The following is a 24,565-nucleotide window of genomic DNA, read 5'->3' as shown; positions in this document are numbered from 1 at the left end:
CACATGGGTACAATGTGTGAAGCCCATTTATGGTGTGCCCCGCCGTGATGTTGCTGGAATATTGCTATAAGCGTTGTAAATCCAAACTCAGTCAGTCAGTCTACATAAAGGTTAAACAAGAGTGAAAAATCGATATATCTGGAAGCAACCTCAAACATCATCACCATCATCATCATCATCATCATCATCATCATCATCATCATCATCATCATCATCATCATCATCATCATCATCATCATCATCATCATCGGAGCGGTGGGGTAGCCTAGTGGTTAAAGTGTTCGCTCGCCACGCCGAAAACCCGGGTTCGATTCCCCAGATGTGTGAAGCCCATTCCTGGTGTCCCCCGCCGTGATATTGCACCCTTGCACTCCCCGCCTGGATCCGCCTATGCTGTTCCTTAATGTGGTCCACAATGTACCATTGTACGTATGACTGGGGCTGTTACCAGAGTACCGTGATTATACCAGAAGAAATATTGAAGTTTCATCCGCACCTTGTGTGACCTGTTACATGTATGTTTTACGATCCATTTCTCGAAGTTCGTGACATGGGGAGTTAAGAAAGATACAAATTATCTCGACGTGAGCAAATATACCAAGAATAACATTCATTACCGATATTAACTGTTTTTCAGTTTTTTAGTTTTCGGTTTCACTGATGTTACCCTTTTTCGGCTTGTTTACGAGTGGTTGTGCGGTCCTGTGCATAGAGCCCAGGTCACAAATCAGTTGAAGAAAGCATCGTTGGGCGCGGAGAGTCATTGGATGGGCTGTGTTTGGCAGCTTGCCTCCTGAGAGTTTCTAGGACTTCAGTCCTGCCCCACAACGAAGCACACGTGACACATGTGGTCTCACCTTAGGTGAGTTTGAGTTTGTTAAAAAATTGCCACTGTTCACCCAGCAGTGAATGGGTACCCGGTGGGATACGTCATATGACTGGTAACCTCTTAGCCCCTCACAGGCAGCTTAGGGTATCCGGGGTAATAATGTGTTAGCTCCTTGAGCATACACAAGTACTTGGGAACAGGTGCTTTATGCATGGCTATTATTATTTCTTTTTTATTATTTTACAGTCAATGACTGAGCGCTGATATATCAATCACTATTTCAGTAATATCATTGCGTGTGATCTCGGTGTGGGGGAAAAGCTGACGCCGTGTGACGTTCATCACATTGTGGTGAAACCAACGAACGCAGGAGTGAGTGAGTGAGTGAGTGAGTACGCTGCTTTTAGCTATATTACAGCAATATCACGACGGGGGAGACCAGAAATGGGTTTCACACATTGTACCCATGTGGGGAATCGAACCCGGATCTTCGGCGTGACGAGCGGACGCTTTAACCAGAAGGCTACTCCACTGCGCCAAAGAACGCTAAATACATAAATACAAATAATAATTATCTGCTCCAATGAATGATGCGATCCCTCGATACAAGACGGACGCTACTGAGAACAGCAATGTTGGCACCATAGGCGACCTGGCCACCCAAGCGAATCTCGGTTCCAGAAATAGGGAAAATTGAAAACACATGTTAATAGCCATGCTCATGTCTACTATCTGCGATATGCGATATAACCCTACCTGACATTTACTGGCTTGTTTCTTATCGTACAAGGGCATAAAGTAACTGAAATTTACCACTGAAAATATCCTTGAAGCTCACCTGTAATGATGTTAAGTTAAACATTACCTGAGATCATGGATGTCAACGTCTTTATTAAGAGGAAATTACCGCATCATCTCCATACATTTCAAAACAGCAATTATGATAGAGATGGCTTTACGACGTTATATTCTAGCAATGCCACGTTGTGTGAGTGAGTTAGTGAGTGAGTTTAGTTTTACGCCGCTATTAGCAATATTCCAGCAATATCACGGCGGGGGACACCCTGTAAAGTATTGTCACGATTACGTGTGTGTGTGTGTGTGTGTGTGTGTGTGTGTGTGTGTGTGTGTGTGTGTGTGTGTGTGTGTGTGTGTGTGTGTGCGTGTGTGCTTGCATGCATGCGTGCGTGTGTGTGTGTGTCTGTGCGTGTGTATTTATTTTTCATGGATTTTGCTGTTATACATTTTAAGTGTTTTAACGTCTCTCATGACCGTCGATTAAGGTGGCTTATACATTTTATCTTGTCATATATTGTAGTTTAAACTTTGTAAATGTATTTGGTGAGACGAAATAAACAATCTCTCTCTCTCTTTCTCTCTCTCCAAACTTAGATACGCACTATATATAATTTGTGATATTTGGAATTAATGGTAAAAATATCAGTGTAGTATTCTGTGTAGTAAGGCTGGAGGTAATCACATACGACAATTTCGCCATCCGGGTTCGAATCTAATTTCAGGTGGACTTGGTTGTATGTTTATATTGTGTCAGTACATATATTGGAGATAACAAAAACTCTCTGATGTTTGGCATTTTAAGGCAAACCTACATTACACAGAACGACACTAATCTGACGGGTCATCTTTCTTGTTATCATTGTGAACCTGTTATCAAAGATAACACCCAAGGGACATGAAGCAAGCATCCCTTACCCGGAGATAGTGTCCAATAAAGCTGATACAGGGACGGCATCTAGCTGACCAACGGCGTGAACTGTACCACTGCACGACGTACGCAAACACTCATGCAAAGATGAGGTTACCACTGTACTTTTGCCTGGTTGCAGTATTAGTATTCAGAGTGACCAATGGACTGGACAACGGCCAAGCGCAAACACCACCCATGGGCTTCTTGTCGTGGGAGAGATTCCGGTGTAACGTGGATTGTCAGCGGGACCCTGATAACTGTATCAGGTGAGTTATCGTTATGGTGGGTGAGTGAGTCTGGTTTTACGCCATTTTTAGCAATATTTCAGTAATTTCACGGCGGGAGACATATTACGGAAATGGAGACACCAGAAATGGGCTTCACACATTGTAGCCATGTGGAGAATCGAACCAGGGTCTTCGGCGTGACGAGCGAACGCTTTAACCACTAGGCTATCCCGCCGACCCAGTTATCCTTGTGAGCGTGGGGTGAGAAATGCTTAACCAGATACATATGTAATGATTTCTGATTATTCTCATCGTCCACGTTCAAGGTAAAACTTTACTTCTTGCTGCCACTGTACGAGAGCGTTAACCCGAATGGGGATGTGTCCTTCGGGTAGCCTAGTGGTTAAAGCGTTCGCTCGTCACGCCTAAGAATCGGGTTCGACTCTCCACATGGGTACAATGTGTGAAGCCCGTTCCTGGTGTCCCCTGCCGTGATATTCCTGGAATATTGCTAAAAGCTGTGTAAAAATAAACTTACTAAATGGTGATTTGGAAGTGCGTGTCTGGTTTCATTCATTCATTCATTCATTCATTCATTCATTCATTCATTCAATTGATTAGTCAGTTAAACTCACTGACGTACAGAAACATGTTTTAAGCCAGGATGACCTGGGCCTCCTTTCACAAAGCACTAAGGTGATCGTAAGTCACTATGGTAACCTTAGTGCAATGTTAAAGAATGGGAGTTAAGGTTAACCTTAGTAAAGGTTGCTTCGTGAAAGGAGCCCCTGGATGTGGAGCAAAATACTGTCCGCTTTGGTGTTGTCAGCTTGAGTCGTAAAGTTCAATCACCCACTTTCCAATATCTGTACATGTGAATTTGGTGATTCTGCTGACTGGCCAGTTAAAGGGATATGGTCAAAGAGGTGTGAATTTTGAAAAGTTAATTGTGAAACGAATTTTAATTACATTTTGTACAGTGTTTCCATGGGAACACCTGTCAGACCATGTCTGGTCATATTGTCAAAGCTTTGAATAGCCTTCAGGGAAACGAGTAAGTTTTTGCCAATATGATGATATTTTATCCACGGTTTAATTATTTTCTGTATATTTCACAATAGTTTATATTATTAATCTATAAGGTCGTCGGATTCGGAAACAAATATAAAACTGATCACAGAACACCCGAGTGTATGGACAGATAGTCGTTTCCCGACTTCCCCTGTGGTATCTCTGTATTTGTTGGTCACCATGCAGTGAGAAACTATACCGAAGTATCGCCGATGTCATGGTGTCAGACGGCTACAGTGACCTTGGTTACGTCTACGTCAACATCGACGACTGCTGGTCAGCCAAGTCACGTGACCAACAGGGAAACCTCCAGCCAGACCCTGACCGCTTCCCCAGTGGAATGCTGAATTTGTCGACTTACGTGAGTCTCATTTCCATTGGATATGGTCGGTCACTACCAGTATTAATACGTCCCAACGCCCTTACGTTCCCCCTGATGTCCTACGAACCTCTGTTCTAATCCGGCCCTTTCATGGTGCGAATGTTCAGGATCATGATTAGTTGCAATCAGATTTAGTTGTGCAATCAGCAACGTTGTTTCAAAAGTGATCATTCGCAAGGCCTCGGTAATTTCCGTACGCTTCGGGAAAACTAGAACCTCTTGCCCTGCGCGATGCGCAAAGTTTCTTCTAGACAGAACTCAGTCATGTAATGGCGGATTAATGGCGTTTCCATCGCCCTCGTTGACAACGGACAAGCTAGCCATTAAATGTCCCCCGGCTGAGGAGGGATATTTGTGGCCCCACATTTGCTCGTAATAGTCAATTTCGATAGAAGTCGATGTAATTCATGTTCTGATTGGATAGAAGGAAGGGAGATAATTCGTGTTGCGATGTTTTCCCGCTAGGGGATTTTACGAGAACCGGGAAGTATGGCCATATTAACAGAGGTTCGTAGGAAGAACATGTAACCTCTGTGGGAAGAATATGGGGAGTGTTGGTCATAGGTGTTGATCCTGGATCATTTCTGATCCTAGCTGTTGGTCTTGGGTTATGTCTATTCCTGGGTGTTGGTCTTGGGTTATGTCTATTCCTAGGTGTTGGTCCTGGGTTATGTCTATTCCTTGGTGTTGGTTGGTTCCTGGGTTATGTCTATTCCTGGGTGTTGGTCCTTGGTTATGTCTATTCCTAGGTGTTGGTCTTGGGTTATGTCTATTCCTGGATGTTGGTCCTGGGTTATGTCTATTCCTGGGTGTTGGTCCTGGGTTATGTCTATTCCTGGAGTGTTGTTCCTGGGTTATGTCTATTCCTGTTGGGTGATTCCTGGGTGTTGGTGGTCTATTCCTGGTGTTATGTCTATTCCTGGGTGTTGGTCCTTCGTTATGTCTATTCCTGGGTGTTGGTCCTGGGTTATGTCTATTCCTGGGTGTTGGTCCTGGGTTATGTCTATTCCTGGGTGTTGGTCCTGGGTTATGTCTATTCCTGGGTGTTGGTCCTGGGTTATGTCTATTCCTGGGTGTTGGTCCTGGGTTATGTCTATTCCTGGGTGTTGGTCCTGGGTTATGTCTATTCCTGTTATGTCTATTCCTGGGTGTTGGTCCTGGTGTTATGTCTATTCCTGGGTGTTGGTCCTGGGTTATGTCTATTCCTGGGTGTTGGTCCTGGGTTATGTCTATTCCTGGGTGTTGGTCCTTTGTTATGTCTATTCCTGGGTGTTGGTCCTGGGTTATGTCTATTCCTGGGTGTTGGTCCTGGGTTATGTCTATTCCTGGGTGTTGGTCCTGGGTTATGTCTATTCCTGGAGGTGTTGGTCCTGGGGTTATGTCTATTCCTGGGTGTTGGTCCTGGGTTATGTCTATTCCTGGGTGTTGGTCTGTGTTATGTCTATTCCTGGGTGGGTTATGTCTATTCCTGGGTGTTGGTCCTGGGTTATGTCTATTCCTGGGTGTTGGTCCTGGGTTATGTCTATTCCTGGGTGTTGGTCCTGGGTTATGTCTATTCCTAGATGTTGGTCCTGGGTTATGTCTATTCCTGTGTTGTCCTGGTCTATTCCTGGGTTTGGTCCTGGTGTTATGTCTATTCCTGGGTGTTGGTCCTGGGTTATGTCTATTCCTGGGTGTTGGTCCTTCTGGGTTATGTCTATTCCTGGGTGTCCTGGTCCTCCTGGGTTATGTCTATTCTGGGGGTGTTGGTCCTGGGTTATGTCTATTCCTGGGTGTTGGTCCTGGGTTATGTCTATTCCTATTAGATGTTGGTCCTGGGTTATGTCTATTCCTGGGTGTTGGTCCTGGGTTATATCTATTCCTAGGTTGTTGGTCCTGGGTTATGTCTATTCCTGGGATGTTGGTCCTGGGTTATGTCTATTCCTATTCCTGGTGTTGGTGTTGGTATTCCTAGGTGTTGGTTATGTCTATTCCTGGGTGTTGGTCCTGGGTTATGCCTATTCCTGGGTGTTGGTTCTGCGTTATGTCTATTCCTGGGTGTTGGTCCTGGGTTATGTCTATTCCTGAGTGCTGTTCCTTCGTTATGTCTATTCCTTGGTGATGGTCCTGGGTTATGTCTATTCCTGGGTGTTGGTCTGGGTTATGTCTATTCCTGGGTGTTTGTCCTGGGTTATGTCTATTCCTGGGTGTTGGTCCTGGGTTATGTCTCTTCCTGGACATTGGTCCAATGTTATATCTGGTACTGAGTATTTGTCCTTTATCTCTAACCCCAGCGAGCTGGCTCATTTTCCCACATAATGAGAACGATAATGATAATAAATAATAATAATAATGAGAAGTCTTATATTGCGCTAATCTCCACGCAACAAAGCATGCTCAAAGCGCTAACACCCTGATTATTATTACCCCGGATAACCCAAGCTGCCTGTTAGGCGCTAGAAGGTTATAGTCACATGACTTTATCCAACCGGGTACCGATTTTCTGCTGGGTGAACAGATGCAATTTTGAACAAACTCACTTGCCTATGGTGAGACCACATGTATCACATGTGCTTCGTTGTGGGGCAGGACGGAAGTCCTAGGATCTCTCAGGAGTCAAGCTATCAAACACGGTCACCCATCCAAGGAGTGTCCGAGCTCAACGTAGCTTAACTTCAACTGATTCGTGACCTGCGCTCTGTGCACAGGGCCACACGCCACCACGATGCTGATTAGAAATAAATATACATTGTTTTTTCTCTCGATTATTTAGGAAATCTAAATGTTTAAATATGTATGTTGTGTTTAATAGTATAAAATAGTAACTAAAATAGGTGGAAAACTATCTCTATTATGAACCTTGAATACGAAGTGTTAAAAGTACGCCCAAGGGAAGTAACTCTGCATTGTGCAGACCGTGGAACGCCATCGCTTGGTATTTGCTATTGTTAATTGACGCTTACAGTTGACCTTGACCTTGTATTTTTTTTCAGATGCATTCACGAGGACTGAAGCTCGGCATCTACGGAGACGTTGGAACCAAAACATGTGGTGGTTATCCCGGCAGTCAGAACTTCTTGCAGCAGGATGCACAAACCTTCGCCAAGTGGGGAATAGATCTTCTGAAATTTGATGGTTGTCACAGCAGTCGCCAGAACCTGGCCAAATGTAAGCCGAATTTAATGAAAGCTTTAAATCAGTGGCTGCTCGCTCCCTACCTCCCTCCCCTCTGTCTGTCCGTCCGTCACTCACTCACTCTCTCGCAGAACACCATGCGCTTATGTGTTGAAGCCGGGTTGAAGTTAAGAATTCAAAATTCACAACCGCCTCCGTGGTGTAGTGCGGAGAGCGGAAGGTCGCGGGTTCGATTCCCGCACACGTCATACCAAAAGACGTTAAAATATGGTACTTGTTGGTCCCTGCCTGGCGATCGACATTTATGGGTACCACAGGGACAGGTAGGTTCGGCGTCCATATAATGTGTCTGAGTGGGGTATTCATGCTCAACTGCAGCATGGTATCTCAGTGGGCTAGCACTATAAAACCAGCTTAAGTCGGGCTAGTACAAGCAGCCATACATGCACGCACAAGCGAAATCTTAAGTGCGACGTTAAACCCCATTTCACCTCACCTCAAAATTCACATGGGTGTAAAACATGAAACTATTGATTCACACCGTGTATGACATGCACTTTTTTCACTTTTTCACTTTCCAGCACACTGTATATATCCTGTAAAACACTGTATATATATACCAACACTGTATATGTTTTTGCCAAGTGTGAAGCTTCCACTGTAAATTGTACATTGTATTATGTAATATGTTTAATTGTATTTAGGGAGAAGGCGATCATAAGTGGTGCACTTGTGCCTAATCCCGTTGTCTTTTGGACAATAAAATATGTTTAAACCAAACACCGTCTATCGTCATATCGATTGCTTCTTTTGCTCAGATTACCCAGAAATGAGCAGACAGCTGAACTTCACTGGTCGGTCCATTCTTTATTCTTGCGAATGGGCGAGTTACGACATTCTTAACACGCAGGTAATGATAATGATAATAATAATAATGACTGAAATGTGCTATTTTAATATTTTCCTAAGATAAAACCAACCCAGGCAACGTCGTTTGTGTCGATTGGATAACACTGCGTTTGGAACCGTTCACGACGTGCAATAATCTAAAATCCGTTGAGGTTTTCTCAGAATACCTGATTTAGTTGTACATACATTCACAGCTGTTTTGTTTAGTCGTCGCTGTGAATGTCACTATTTAATGCTAAAACTGTTTTACCCTATTTTTATGCTATTACTGTTTTACAAAGGTGTGGATGTAGGCGTAGTGAAATATGTAGATGTAGTGGAAGGTGTACAGGTGAGTCATTTTATGCAATATCCCACCAATATCACGGCAGGGGACACCAGAAATGGGCTTCACACATAGTACCCATGTAGGGAATCGAACCCGGGTCTTCGGCGTGACGAGCTAGGCTACCCCACCGTCCCAGATGTAGTGGGAGTTGTACATGTGGATGCAGGTGTAGTGAAATGTGTCCATGTAGATGTAGTGGGAGTTGTACATGTGGATGCAGGTGTAGTGAAATGTGTCCATGTTGATGTAATGGGAGTTGTACATGTGGATGCAGGTGTAGTGAAATGTGTCCATGTTGATGTAGTGGGAGTTGTACATGTGGATGCAGGTGTAGTGAAATGTGTCCATGTAGATGTAGTGGAAGTTGTACATGTGGATGCAGGTGTAGTGAAATGTGTCCATGTAGATGTAGTGGGAGTTGTAGATGTGGATGCAGGTGTAGTGAAATGTGTCCATGTAGATGTAGTAGGAGTTGTACATGTGGATGCAGGTGTAGTGAAATGTGTCCATGTAGATGTAGTGGAAGTTGTACATGTGAATGCAGGTGTAGTGAAATGTGTCCATGTAGATGTAGTGGGAGTTGTAGATGTGGATGCAGGTGTAGTGAAATGTGTCCATGTAGATGTAGTAGGAGTTGTACATGTGGATGCAGGTGTAGTGAAATGTGTCAATGTAGATGTAGTAGGAGTTGTACATATGGATGCAGGTGTAGTGAAATGTGTCCATGTAGATGTAGTAGGAGTTGTACATGTGGATGCAGGTGTAGTGAAATGTGTCCATGTTGATGTAGTAGGAGTTGTACATATGGATGCAGGTGTAGTGAAATGTGTCCATGTTGATATAGTAGGAGTTGTACATGTGGATGCAGGTGTAGTGAAATGTGTCCATCTTCATGTAGTGGCAGTTGTACATGTGGATGCAGGTGTAGTGAAATGTGTCCATGTAGATGTAGTAGGAGTTGTAGATGTGGATGGATGCAGTGTGTGATGTAGAAATGTGTCCATGTAGTGAAATGTGTCCATGTTGATGTAGTAGGAGTTGTACATGTGGATGCAGGTGTAGTGAAATGTGTCCATGTAGATGTAGTGGGAGTTGTACATGTGGATGCAGGTGTAGTGAAATGTGTCCATGTAGATGTAGTAGGAGTTGTACATGTGGATGCAGGTGTAGTGAAATGTGTCCATGTAGATGTAGTAGGAGTTGTACATGTGGATGCAGGTGTAGTGAAATGTGTCCATGTAGATGTAGTAGGAGTTGTACATGTGGATGCAGGTGTAGTGTGTGTCCATGTTGATGTGTCCATGTTGCATGTAGTGAAATGTGTCCATGTTCATGTAGTGGCATGTGGATGCAGGTGTAGTGAAATGTGTCCATGTAGATGTAGTGGGAGTTGTACATGTGGATGCAGGTGTAGTGAAATGTGTCCATGTAGATGTAGTGGGAGTTGTACATGTGGATGCAGGTGTAGTGAAATGTGTCCATGTAGATGTAGTGGGAGTTGTACATGTGGATGCAGGTGTAGTGAAATGTGTCCATGTTCATATAGTGGCAGTTGTACATGTGGATGCAGGTGTAGTGAAATGTGTCCATGTTGATGTAGTAGGAGTTGTACATGTGGATGCAGGTGTAGTGAAATGTGTCCATGTTCATGTAGTGACAGTTGTACATGTGGATGCAGGTGTAGTGAAATTTGTCCATGTTGATGTAGTAGGAGTTGTACATGTGGATGCAGGTGTAGTGAAATGTGTCCATGTAGATGTAGTAGGAGTTGTACATGTGGATGCAGGTGTAGTGAAATGTGTCCATGTAGATGTAATGGGAGTTGTACATGTGGATGCAGCTGTAGTGAAATGTGTCCATGTTGATGTAGTAGGAGTTGTACATGTGGATGCAGGTGTAGTGAAATGTGTCCATGTTCATGTAGTGGCAGTTGTACATGTGGATGCAGGTGTAGTGAAATGTGTCCATGTTGATGTAGTAGGAGTTGTACATGTGGATGCAGGTGTAGTGAAATGTGTCCATGTAGATGTAGTGGGAGTTGTAGATGTGGATGCAGGTGTAGTGAAATGTGTCCATGTAGATGTAGTGGGAGTTGTACATGTGGATGCAGGTGTAGTGAAATGTGTCCATGTAGATGTAGTAGGAGTTGTACATGTGGATGCAGGTGTAGTGAAATGTGTCCATGTAGATGTAGTGGCAGTTGTACATGTGGATGCAGGTGTAGTGAAATGTGTCCATGTTGATGTAGTAGGAGTTGTACATGTGGATGCAGGTGTAGTGAAATGTGTCCATGTAGATGTAGTGGGAGTTGTACATGTGGATGCAGGGTGTGAGTGAAATGTGTCCATGTTCATGTAGTAGGCAGTTGTACATGTGGATGCAGGTGTAGTGAAATGTGTCCATGTTGATGTAGTAGGAGTTGTACATGTGGATGCAGGTGTAGTGAAATGTGTCCATGTTCATGTAGTGACAGTTGTACATGTGGATGCAGGTGTAGTGAAATGTGTCCATGTAGATGTAGTGGGAGTTGTACATGTGGATGCAGGTGTAGTGAAATGTGTCCATGTAGATGTAGTGGGAGTTGTAGATGTGGATGCAGGTGTAGTGAAATGTGTCCATGTTCATGTAGTGGCAGTTGTACATGTGGATGCAGGTGTAGTGAAATGTGTCCATGTTGATGTAGTGGGAGTTGTAGATGTGGATGCAGGTGTAGTGAAATGTGTCCATGTAGATGTAGTAGGAGTTGTACATGTGGATGCAGGTGTAGTGAAATGTGTCCATGTAGATGTAGTGGGAGTTGTACATGTGGATGCAGGTGTAGTGAAATGTGTCCATGTTCATATAGTGGCAGTTGTACATGTGGATGCAGGTGTAGTGAAATGTGTCCATGTTGATGTAGTAGGAGTTGTACATGTGGATGCAGGTGTAGTGAAATGTGTCCATGTCATGTAGTGGGAGTTGTATGTGGATGCAGGTGTAGTGAAATGTGTCCATGTAGATGTAGTAGGAGTTGTAAATGTGGATGCAGGTGTAGTGAAATGTGTCCATGTAGATGTAGTAGGAGTTGTACATGTGGATGCAGGTGTAGTGAAATGTGTCCATGTAGATGTAGTAGGAGTTGTACATGTGGATGCAGGTGTAGTGAAATGTGTCCATGTTGATGTAGTAGGAGTTGTACATGTGGATGCAGGTGTAGTGAAATGTGTCCATGTAGATGTAGTAGGAGTTGTACATGTGGATGCAGGTGTAGTGAAATGTGTCCATGTAGATGTAGTAGGAGTTGTACATGTGGATGCAGGTGTAGTGAAATGTGTCCATGTAGATGTAGTGGGAGTTGTACATGTGGATGCAGGTGTAGTGAAATGTGTCCATGTTCATGTAGTAGGAGTTGTACATGTGGATGCAGGTGTAGTGAAATGTGTCCATGTTCATGTAGTGGCAGTTGTACATGTGGATGCAGGTGTAGTGAAATGTGTCCATGTTGATGTAGTAGGAGTTGTACATGTGGATGCAGGTGTAGTGAATGTGTCCATGTAGATGTAGTGGGAGTTGTAGATGTGGATGCAGGTGTAGTGACATGTGTCCATGTAGATGTAGTAGGAGTTGTACATGTGGATGCAGGTGTAGTGAAATGTGTCCATGTTCATGTAGTAGGAGTTGTACATGTGGATGCAGGTGTAGTGAAATGTGTCCATGTAGATGTAGTAGGAGTTGTACATGTGGATGCAGGTGTAGTGAAATGTGTCCATGTAGATGTAGTAGGAGTTGTACATGTGGATGCAGGTGTAGTGAAATGTGTCCATGTTCATGTAGTGGCAGTTGTACATGTGGATGCAGGTGTAGTGAAATGTGTCCATGTAGATGTAGTGGGAGTTGTACATGTGGATGCAGGTGTAGTGAAATGTGTCCATGTAGATGTAGTGGGAGTTGTACATGTGGATGCAGGTGTAGTGAAATGTGTCCATGTAGATGTAGTAGGAGTTGTACATGTGGATGCAGGTGTAGTGAAATGTGTCCATGTAGATGTAGTAGGAGTTGTAGATGTGGATGCAGGTGTAGTGAAATGTGTCCATGTAGATGTAGTAGGAGTTGTACATGTGGATGCAGGTGTAGTGAAATGTGTCAATGTAGATGTAGTAGGAGTTGTACATATGGATGCAGGTGTAGTGAAATGTGTCCATGTAGATGTAGTAGGAGTTGTACATGTGGATGCAGGTGTAGTGAAATGTGTCCATGTTGATGTAGTAGGAGTTGTACATGTGGATGCAGGTGTAGTGAAATGTGTCCATGTTGATGTAGTAGGAGTTGTACATGTGGATGCAGGTGTAGTGAAATGTGTCCATGTTAGATGTAGTGGGAGTTGTACATGTGGATGCAGGTGTAGTGAAATGTGTCCATGTAGATGTAGTGGGAGTTGTACATGTGGATGCAGGTGTAGTGAAATGTGTCCATGTAGATGTAGTAGGAGTTGTACATGTGGATGCAGGTGTAGTGAAATGTGTCCATGTAGATGTAGTAGGAGTTGTACATGTGGATGCAGGTGTAGTGAAATGTGTCCATGTAGATGTAGTAGGAGTTGTACATGTGGATGCAGGTGTAGTGAAATGTGTCCATGTTAGCATGTAGTAGGAGTTGTACATGTGGATGCAGGTGTAGTGAAATGTGTCCATGTAGATGTAGTAGGAGTTGTACATGTGGATGCAGGTGTAGTGAAATGTGTCCATGTAGATGTAGTAGGAGTTGTACATGTGGATGCAGGTGTAGTGAAATGTGTCCATGTAGATGTAGTAGGAGTTGTACATGTGGATGCAGGTGTAGTGAAATGTGTCCATGTTGATGTAGTAGGAGTTGTACATGTGGATGCAGGTGTAGTGAAATGTGTCCATGTAGATGTAGTAGTAGGAGTTGTACATGTGGATGCAGGTGTAGTGAAATGTGTCCATGTAGATGTAGTAGGAGTTGTACATGTGGATGCAGGTGTAGTGAAATGTGTCCATGTAGATGTAGTGGGAGTTGTACATGTGGATGCAGGTGTAGTGAAATGTGTCCATGTTGATGTAGTAGGAGTTGTACATGTGGATGCAGGTGTAGTGAAATGTGTCCATGTTGATGTAGTAGGCAGTTGTACATGTGGATGCAGGTGTAGTGAAATGTGTCCATGTTGATGTAGTAGGAGTTGTACATGTGGATGCAGGTGTAGTGAAATGTGTCCATGTAGATGTAGTGGGAGTTGTACATGTGGATGCAGGTGTAGTGAAATGTGTCCATGTAGATGTAGTAGGAGTTGTACATGTGGATGCAGGTGTAGTGAAATGTGTCCATGTAGATGTAGTGTGGAGTTGTACATGTGGATGCAGGTGTAGTGAATGTGTCCATGTAGATGTAGTAGGAGTTGTACATGTGGATGCAGGTGTAGTGAAATGTGTCCATGTAGATGTAGTAGGAGTTGTACATGTGGATGCAGGTGTAGTGAAATGTGTCCATGTTCAGATGTAGTGGCAGTTGTACATGTGGATGCAGGTGTAGTGAAATGTGTCCATGTAGATGTAGTAGGAGTTGTACATGTGGATGCAGGTGTAGTGAAATGTGTCCATGTAGATGTAGTGGGAGTTGTACATGTGGATGCAGGTGTAGTGAAATGTGTCCATGTAGATGTAGTGGGAGTTGTACATGTGGATGCAGGTGTAGTGAAATGTGTCCATGTTGATGTAGTAGGAGTTGTACATGTGGATGCAGGTGTAGTGAAATGTGTCCATGTAGATGTAGTAGGAGTTGTACATGTGGATGCAGGTGTAGTGAAATGTGTCCATGTTCATGTAGTAGGAGTTGTACATGTGGATGCAGGTGTAGTGAAATGTGTCCATGTTGATGTAGTAGGAGTTGTACATGTGGATGCAGGTGTAGTGAAATGTGTCCATGTAGATGTAGTAGGAGTTGTACATGTGGATGCAGGTGTAGTGAAATGTGTCCATGTTGATGTAGTAGGAGTTGTACATGTGGATGCAGGTGTAGTGAAATGTGTCCATGTAGATGTAGTGGGAGTTGTACATGTGGATGCAGGTGTAGTGAAATGTGTCCATGTTGATGTAGTAGGAGTTGTACATGTGGATGCAGGTGTAGTGAAATGTGTCCATGTTCATGTAGTGACAGTTGTACATGTGGATGCAGGTGTAGTGAAATGTGTCCATGTAGATGTAGTAGGAGTTGTACATGTGGATGCAGGTGTAGTGAAATGTGTCCATGTAGATGTAGTAGGAGTTGTACATGTGGATGCAGGTGTAGTGAAATGTGTCCATGTAGATGTAGTAGGAGTTGTACATGTGGATGCAGGTGTAGTGAAATGTGTCCATGTAGATGTAGTGGGAGTTGTACATGTGGATGCAGGTGTAGTGAAATGTGTGTCCATGTAGATGTAGTAGGAGTTGTACATGTGGATGCAGGTGTAGTGAAATGTGTCCATGTAGATGTAGTGGGAGTTGTACATGTGGATGCAGGTGTAGTGAAATGTGTCCATGTAGATGTAGTAGGAGTTGTACATGTGGATGCAGGTGTAGTGAAATGTGTCCATGTAGATGTAGTAGGAGTTGTACATGTGGATGCAGGTGTAGTGAAATGTGTCCATGTAGATGTAGTAGGAGTTGTACATGTGGATGCAGGTGTAGTGAAATGTGTCCATGTAGATGTAGTAGGAGTTGTACATGTGGATGCAGGTGTAGTGAAATGTGTCCATGTAGATGTAGTAGGAGTTGTACATGTGGATGCAGGTGTAGTGAAATGTGTCCATGTTGATGTAGTAGGAGTTGTACATGTGGATGCAGGTGTAGTGAAATGTGTCCATGTTCATGTAGTAGGAGTTGTACATGTGGATGCAGGTGTAGTGAAATGTGTCCATGTAGATGTAGTAGGAGTTGTACATGTGGATGCAGGTGTAGTGAAATGTGTCCATGTAGATGTAGTAGGAGTTGTACATGTGGATGCAGGTGTAGTGAAATGTGTCCATGTAGATGTAGTGGGAGTTGTACATGTGGATGCAGGTGTAGTGAAATGTGTCCATGTTGATGTAGTAGGAGTTGTACATGTGGATGCAGGTGTAGTGAAATGTGTCCATGTTCATGTAGTAGGAGTTGTACATGTGGATGCAGGTGTAGGTGTAGTGAAATGTGTCCATGTATGCATGTATGTAGTGGGAGTTGTACATGTGGATGCAGGTGTAGTGAAATGTGTCCATGTAGATGTAGTAGGAGTTGTACATGTGGATGCAGGTGTAGTGAAATGTGTCCATGTAGATGTAGTAGGAGTTGTACATGTGGATGCAGGTGTAGTGAAATGTGTCCATGTTCATGTAGTGACAGTTGTACATGTGGATGCAGGTGTAGTGAAATGTGTCCATGTTGATGTAGTAGGAGTTGTACATGTGGATGCAGGTGTAGTGAAATGTGTCCATGTAGATGTAGTAGGAGTTGTACATGTGGATGCAGGTGTAGTAGTGAAAATGTCCATGTAGATGTAGTAGGAGTTGTACATGTGGATGCAGGTGTAGTGAAATGTGTCCATGTTGATGTAGTAGGAGTTGTACATGTGGATGCAGGTGTAGTGAAATGTGTCCATGTTCATGTAGTGGCAGTTGTACATGTGGATGCAGGTGTAGTGAAATGTGTCCATGTAGATGTAGTAGGAGTTGTACATGTGGATGCAGGTGTAGTGAAATGTGTCCATGTAGATGTAGTGGGAGTTGTACATGTGGATGCAGGTGTAGTGAAATGTGTCCATGTAGATGTAGTGGGAGTTGTACATGTGGATGCAGGTGTAGTGAAATGTGTCCATGTTCATGTAGTGGGAGTTGTACATGTGGATGCAGGTGTAGTGAAATGTGTCCATGTAGATGTAGTGGGAGTTGTACATGTGGATGCAGGTGTAGTGAAATGTGTCCATGTAGATGTAGTGGGGAGTTGTACATGTGGATGCAGGTGTAGTGAAATGTGTCCCATGTTGATGTAGTAGGAGTTGTACATGTGGATGCAGGTGTAGTGAAATGTGTCCATGTAGATGTAGTAGGAGTTGTAGATGTGGATGCAGGTGTAGTGAAATGTGTCCATGTAGATGTAGTAGGAGTTGTACATGTGGATGCAGGTGTAGTGAAATGTGTCCATGTTGATGTAGTGGGAGTTGTACATGTGGATGCAGGTGTAGTGAAATGTGTCCATGTAGATGTAGTAGGAGTTGTAAATGTGGATGCAGGTGTAGTGAAATGTGTCCATGTAGATGTAGTAGGAGTTGTACATGTGGATGCAGGTGTAGTGAAATGTGTCCATGTTCATGTAGTGGCAGTTGTACATGTGGATGCAGGTGTAGTGAAATGTGTCCCATGTTCATGTGAGTGCAGTTGTACATGTGGATGCAGGTGTAGTGAAATGTGTCCATGTAGATGTAGTGGGAGTTGTACATGTGGATGCAGGTGTAGTGAAATGTGTCCATGTAGATGTAGTGGGAGTTGTACATGTGGATGCAGGTGTAGTGAAATGTGTCCATGTAGATGTAGTGGGAGTTGTACATGTGGATGCAGGTGTAGTGAAATGTGTCCATGTTAGATGTAGTAGGAGTTGTACATGTGGATGCAGGTGTAGTGAAATGTGTCCATGTAGATGTAGTAGGAGTTGTACATATGGATGCAGGTGTAGTGAAATGTGTCCATGTAGATGTAGTAGGAGTTGTACATGTGGATGCAGGTGTAGTGAAATGTGTCCATGTTGATGTAGTAGGAGTTGTACATGTGGATGCAGGTGTAGTGAAATGTGTCCATGTTGATGTAGTAGGAGTTGTACATGTGGATGCAGGTGTAGTGAAATGTGTCCATCTTCATGTAGTGGCAGTTGTACATGTGGATGCAGGTGTAGTGAAATGTGTCCATGTAGATGTAGTAGGAGTTGTACATGTGGATGCAGGTGTAGTGAAATGTGTCCATGTTGATGTAGTAGGAGTTGTACATGTGGATGCAGGTGTAGTGAAATGTGTCCATGTTGATGTAGTAGGAGTTGTACATGTGGATGCAGGTGTAGTGAAATGTGTCCATGTAGATGTAATGGGAGTTGTACATGTGGATGCAGGTGTAGTGAAATGTGTCCATGTAGATGTAGTAGGAGTTGTACATGTGGATGCAGGTGTAGTGAAATGTGTCCATGTAGATGTAGTAGGAGTTGTACATGTGGATGCAGGTGTAGTGAAATGTGTCCATGTAGATGTAGTAGGAGTTGTACATGTGGATGCAGGTGTAGTGAAATGTGTCCATGTTGATGTAGTGGGAGTTGTACATGTGGATGCAGGTGTAGTGAAATGTGTCCATGTTCATGTAGTGGCAGTTGTACATGTGGATGCAGGTGTAGTGAAATGTGTCCATGTTCATGTAGTGGGAGTTGTAGATGTGGATGCAGGTGTAGTGAAATGTGTCCATGTAGATGTAGTGGGAGTTGTACATGTGGATGCAGGTGTAGTGAAATGTGTCCATGTAGATGTAGTGGGAGTTGTACATGTGGATGCAGGTGTAGTGAAATGTGTCCATGTAGCATGTAGTGGCAGTTGTACATGTGGATGCAGGTGTAGTGAAATGTGTCCATGTTGATGTAGTAGGAGTTGTACATGTGGATGCAGGTGTAGTGAAATGTGTCCATGTTCATGTAGTGACAGTTGTACATGTGGATGCAGGTGTAGTGAAATGTGTCCATGTTGATGTAGTAGGAGTTGTACATGTGGATGCAGGTGTAGTGAAATGTGTCCATGTAGATGTAGTAGGAGTTGTACATGTGGATGCAGGTGTAGTGAAATGTGTGTCCATGTAGATGTAAGTGGGAGTTGTACATGTGGATGCAGGTGTAGTGAAATGTGTCCATGTTGATGTAGTAGGAGTTGTACATGTGGATGCAGGTGTAGTGAAATGTGTCCATGTTCATGTAGTGGCAGTTGTACATGTGGATGCAGGTGTAGTGAAATGTGTCCATGTTGATGTAGTAGGAGTTGTACATGTGGATGCAGGTGTAGTGAAATGTGTCCATGTAGATGTAGTGGGAGTTGTACATGTGGATGCAGGTGTAGTGAAATGTGTCCATGTAGATGTAGTGGGAGTTGTACATGTGGATGCAGGTGTAGTGAAATATGTGTGTCCATGTTCATGTAGTGGCAGTTGTACATGTGGATGCAGGTGTAGTGAAATGTGTCCATGTTGATGTAGTAGGAGTTGTACATGTGGATACAGGTGTAGAGTGAAATGTGTCCATGTTGATGTAGTGGAGTTGTACATGTGGATGCAGGTGTAGTGAAATGTGTCCATGTTAGATGTAGTAGGAGTTGTACATGTGGATGCAGGTGTAGTGAAATGTGTCCATGTAGATGTAGTAGGGAGTTGTACATGTGGATGCAGGTGTAGTGAAATGTGTCCATGTTGATGTAGTAGGAGTTGTACATGTGGATGCAGGTGTAGTGAAATGTGTCCATGTTGATGTAGTAGGAGTTGTACATGTGGATGCAGGTGTAGTGAAATGTGTCCCATGTTGATGTAGTAGGAGTTGTACATGTGGATGCAGGTGTAGTGAAATGTGTCCATGTTGATGTAGTAGGAGTTGTACATGTGGATGCAGGTGTAGTGAAATGTGTCCATGTTGATGTAGTAGGAGTTGTACATGTGGATGCAGGTGTAGTGAAATGTGTCCCATGTAGATGTAGTGGGCAGTTGTACATGTGGATGCAGGTGTAGTGAAATGTGTCCATGTAGATGTAGTGGGAGTTGTACATGTGGATGCAGGTGTAGTGAAATGTGTCCATGTAGATGTAGTAGGAGTTGTACATGTGGATGCAGGTGTAGTGAAATGTGTCCATGTTGATGTAGTGGGAGTTGTACATGTGGATGCAGGTGTAGTGAAATGTGTCCATGTAGATGTAGTAGGAGTTGTACATGTGGATGCAGGTGTAGTGAAATGTGTCCATGTAGATGTAGTAGGAGTTGTACATGTGGATGCAGGTGTAGTGAAATGTGTCCATGTAGATGTAGTAGGAGTTGTACATGTGGATGCAGGTGTAGTGAAATGTGTCCATGTTGATGTAGTAGGAGTTGTACATGTGGATGCAGGTGTAGTGAAATGTGTCCATGTTGATGTAGTAGGAGTTGTACATGTGGATGCAGGTGTAGTGAAATGTAGTGGGAGTGCATGCAGGTGTAGAAATGTGTCCATGTTCATGTAGTAGCAGTTGTACATGTGGATGCAGGTGTAGTGAAATGTGTCCATGTAGATGTAGTTGTAGTGGGAGTTGTAGATGTGGATGCAGGTGTAGTGCAGAAATGTGTCCATGTAGATGTAGTAGGAGTTGTACATGTGGATGCAGGTGTAGTGAAATGTGTCCATGTTGATGTAGTAGGAGTTGTACATGTGGATGCAGGTGTAGTGAAATGTGTCCATGTTGATGTAGTAGGAGTTGTACATGTGGATGCAGGTGTAGTGAAATGTGTCCATGTTCATGTAGTGACAGTTGTACATGTGGATGCAGTGTGTGTAGAGAATGTGTCCATGTTGATGTAGTAGGAGTTGTACATGTGGATGCAGGTGTAGTGAAATGTGTCCATGTAGATGTAGTAGGAGTTGTACATGTGGATGCAGGTGTAGTGAAATGTGTCCATGTAGATGTAATGGGAGTTGTACATGTGGATGCAGGTGTAGTGAAATGTGTCCATGTTCATGTAGTGGCAGTTGTACATGTGGATGCAGGTGTAGTGAAATGTGTCCATGTTCATGTAGTGGGAGTTGTACATGTGGATGCAGGTGTAGTGAAATGTGTCCATGTAGATGTAGTGGGAGTTGTACATGTGGATGCAGGTGTAGTGAAATGTGTCCATGTAGATGTAGTGGGAGTTGTACATGTGGATGCAGGTGTAGTGAAATGTGTCCATGTAGATGTAGTGGCAGTTGTACATGTGGATGCAGGTGTAGTGAAATGTGTCCATGTTGATGTAGTAGGAGTTGTACATGTGGATGCAGGTGTAGTGAAATGTGTCCATGTTCATGTAGTGACAGTTGTACATGTGGATGCAGGTGTAGTAGAAATTGTGTCCATGTTGATGTAGTAGGAGTTGTACATGTGGATGCAGGTGTAGTGAAATGTGTCCATGTAGATGTAGTAGGAGTTGTACATGTGGATGCAGGTGTAGTGAAATGTGTCCATGTAGATGTAATGGATGTACATGTGGATGCAGGAGTAGTGTACATGATGTGGTAGGAGTTGTACATGTGTGGATGCAGGGTGTAGTGAAATGTGTCCATGTTGATGTAGTAGGAGTTGTACATGTGGATGCAAGGTGTAGTGAAATGTGTCCATGTTGATGTAGTGGGAGTTGTACATGTGGATGCAGGTGTAGTGAAATGTGTCCATGTTGATGTAGTAGGAGTTGTACATGTGGATGCAGGTGTAGTGAAATGTGTCCATGTAGATGTAGTGGGAGTTGTACATGTGGATGCAGGTGTAGTGAAATGTGTCCATGTTCATGTAGTGACAGTTGTACATGTGGATGCAGGTGTAGTGAAATGTGTCCATGTAGATGTAGTAGGAGTTGTAAATGTGGATGCAGGTGTAGTGAAATGTGTCCATGTAGATGTAGTAGGAGTTGTACATGTGGATGCAGGTGTAGTGAAATGTGTCCATGTTCATATAGTGGCAGTTGTACATGTGGATGCAGGTGTAGTGAAATGTGTCCATGTTGATGTAGTGGAAGTTGTACATGTGGATGCAGGTGTAGTGAAATGTGTCCATGTTCATGTAGTGGCAGTTGTACATGTGGATGCAGGTGTAGTGAAATGTGTCCATGTAGATGTAGTGGAAGTTGTACATGTGGATGCAGGTGTAGTGAAATGTGTCCATGTTCATATAGTGGCAGTTGTACATGTGGATGCAGGTGTAGTGAAATGTGTCCATGTAGATGTAGTGGAAGTTGTACATGTGGATGCAGGTGTAGTGAAATGTGTCCATGTAGATGTAGTGGAAGTTGTACATGTGGATGCAGGTGTAGTGAAATGTGTCCATCTAGATGTAGTAGGAGTTGTACATGTGGATGCAGGTGTAGTGAAATGTGTCCATGTTCATGTAGTGGCAGTTGTACATGTGGATGCAGGTGTAGTGAAATGTGTCCATGTAGATGTAGTGGAAGTTGTAAATGTGGATGCAGGTGTAGTGAAATGTGTCCATGTTCATGTAGTGGCAGTTGTACATGTGGATGCAGGTGTAGTGAAATGTGTCCATGTAGATGTAGTGGAAGTTGTACATGTGGATGCAGGTGTAGTGAAATGTGTCCATGTAGATGTAGTGGGAGTTGTACATGTTGATGTACATGTAGTTGTAGCTGTAGATGCTGTGAAATGTGTAGAAGTAGATGTAGTGAAAGATGTTCATGCCAATGTACTGGAAGACGAGCGTGTGTATGAGCATTTAGCAACTGAGGTGAAGGTCCTTGGGTGTTGTGATACGTTTTCCTATTTGTACAGATGCAGATGTAGTAAAAGCTGTACATGTACACGCAGAGCAAGATGTACATGTCGATTTAGATGTTGTGAAAGGTGTACATGTAGATGTACAGGAAGACTCTGATTATGTCCACGCTCCGTGGAACAATGCGGCGTAAAATAACATTCACTCACTTACTTAGACATGGAATGAGTAAATTTTTTAACAGGTGAATATCATATCAGGTTTTCACATAATGCCTGTTGGTATTGCTTCATCGGGGCAGAAGGGTAACCCAGTGGCTAAAGCGTTCAATTCCCCACATGGGTACAATGTGTGAAGCGCATTTCTGGTGTCCCCGTCGTGATATTGCTGTAATAGAAGCGGCGTAAAACTAAACTCACTCACTTATTGCTTCATCCAGCGCATGTACGAATCCAACAAGAAATACTGCAACACTTGGAGGAACTTCTTCGACATTCAAGACAGCTGGCGGAGTGTACGAGACGTCATTTTCTATTATGGGATAGACCTGGGGAACTTCTCTGGAGTAGCCGGGCCTGGTGGCTTCAATGATCCGGACCAGGTGAGCTTTCTGAAGAAAGGTGCATCCCTAATGCGATAGTTGCAAGCTGAATATGGTTAATACGATCACATCATGACGTAACTTTTGTCATATTTGGGATTACACTTTCTCAGTGAAGTACAGATTCTAGTACTTTTGTTGTTTTTAGTCCCATCCGGAATTACACTTTCAAAGATGTTACTCAACCGAACAAAGAGAGAGTTTATTGAAGATCACATAGTCTTGCCTTACAGCTGATCATCGGAGACTTCAGTCTCAGCTACGACCAGGAGAAGGTCCAGTTCGGGATGTGGGCGATGTTTGCCGCCCCGCTCTACATCTCCGCTGATCTGAGGACCATGAGACCACAGGCCAAGGCCATTCTACAAAACAAGGGTGTCATCGCCATCAACCAGGACCCACGGGGACAACAAGCGAGCTTCCACACAAAGGCACGTATACTGGTATTGTCTGTATTGGAATGTATTGTCTACAGTATTTTATATACGATTCCCATGCAGAGTGTATAGGTCAAAGCCATCTAAAGTCGTGGGTGACGTGTCAATCTAAGTGGTGACTAGAACGATAGGGTTGTAAGGCTCAGTGACTTGGCTGACTGCGCGTGCTACCCTGGAAGTTTGGACCTTTGCAAACCTTTCATGGAGCTCAAGATCTGGATAGTCTGGTTCAGAGTTGATTGCTGGAATCACAGTTAAACAACGTCAAATGTATAATCATGTACATGACAACACATAACCATTGAGAATTGACGTTATTTTTTCTGTGAAAACTAGGAATTTATGAATAACAAAATAAAGTGACGCCTCAAATAAATTGATTTATCTGAGTCAAATACTTTTTTCTCTCCAGATTGCGAATATTCAAGTTTGGACCAAGCCATTGTCATTACCTGGAAGTTATGCGGTTGCGTTTTTCAATCCGGAGTTTGGAGGTACTCCCTCGCTTGTGACCTTGACCTTGTCGCAGATCGAACTGACCAATCAAAATGGTTATAACATCACTGACGTATTTGACGACATCCAGATTGGAACATATAAGCTTGCAGATAAATTGAGTATATCGGCTAATCCAGAGGGAATTGTTCTTCTCAAGATAGTTCCATTGTAACACGTTTTCCAAAATATACAGTAACTTTGATTGGTTGAAGAACGTAAACACGTTTTTTGTTTCATGAAAAAACCCTACTGTTAATGAATAATGAAAACATAAAAATCAAAGTCAAAGTCAAAGGTGTTTTGTATCAAAGGCCATCGGCCCATATACAAGTTTACATAAATACACTGGTTGAGAATATACAAATTAGTAGATACAGTGGAAACGATAAAAAATATAACATTCATTTAACAATTTGGGGTATTCAGGAGGTCTTTTTAGAGTAAGGTAAATCTGAAATCATTCGATGACAAATTAGAAACAAAACCTATTCTACTCATCTTAGATGAGGAACGTTCTGATATATACTACGCACATAAAGAAACTGTGCATGCAAAAATTTAAATCTAAATTTATCAAACCTGTGTAGACACATAAGGATTTAAACTCAGAGATTAGTGACATGTATCCAACATGCATGCACGTGCCACGTTCCGTGACGGCAGTGGGTTCGTCCTTGAGGCGTGCAATACGTTGTTGCACGTGCATTCCGGGAAAGAGAAACAGAGCAAATGAATGTCACACAATACTGTCACATTGGAAAGCTCAACCCCTGCCCTTGCGATCGTTCCAAAAATTAAACGGCTATTGAAACGCATAGCATGCCAAGGCTCACGTTTGCACAACGTCATGAGGCCATTGGGATGGTCCGTGGGGTAATGTCTCAACGACAAGTGGATGCACATTTCCATTGCCACCGGAACACCATTTCTGCACTGGTGAGACGCTACCAGAACACAAATGACGTCATCGATCGGCCACGTGCTAGACGTCCACGTGTAA

The 24,565-nt window shown here is 43.4% G+C and overlaps 1 protein-coding gene across 1 annotated transcript; it reads left to right on the top strand.

The window, feature by feature from the left end:
• Positions 1-1,412: 1,412 nt before the first annotated feature.
• LOC124256437 (alpha-N-acetylgalactosaminidase-like) lies at positions 1,413-23,847 on the top strand. The gene is made up of 8 exons (XM_046690433.1): positions 1,413-1,503; positions 2,677-2,803; positions 4,022-4,196; positions 7,190-7,364; positions 8,150-8,241; positions 22,469-22,630; positions 22,864-23,061; positions 23,480-23,847. Exons 1-8 carry the CDS (start codon positions 1,413-1,415, stop codon positions 23,735-23,737), a joined length of 1,278 nt encoding a protein of 425 aa, XP_046546389.1. The 3' UTR covers positions 23,738-23,847.
• Positions 23,848-24,565: the final 718 nt, after the last annotated feature.

The sequence above is a fragment of the Haliotis rubra genome, unplaced genomic scaffold (assembly GCF_003918875.1).
Source record: "Haliotis rubra isolate DU_JTF1 unplaced genomic scaffold, ASM391887v1 Scf628, whole genome shotgun sequence".
NCBI classification, from domain to species: Eukaryota; Metazoa; Mollusca; class Gastropoda; order Lepetellida; family Haliotidae; genus Haliotis; species Haliotis rubra.
This window is presented reverse-complemented; position numbering and strand designations above follow the sequence as displayed.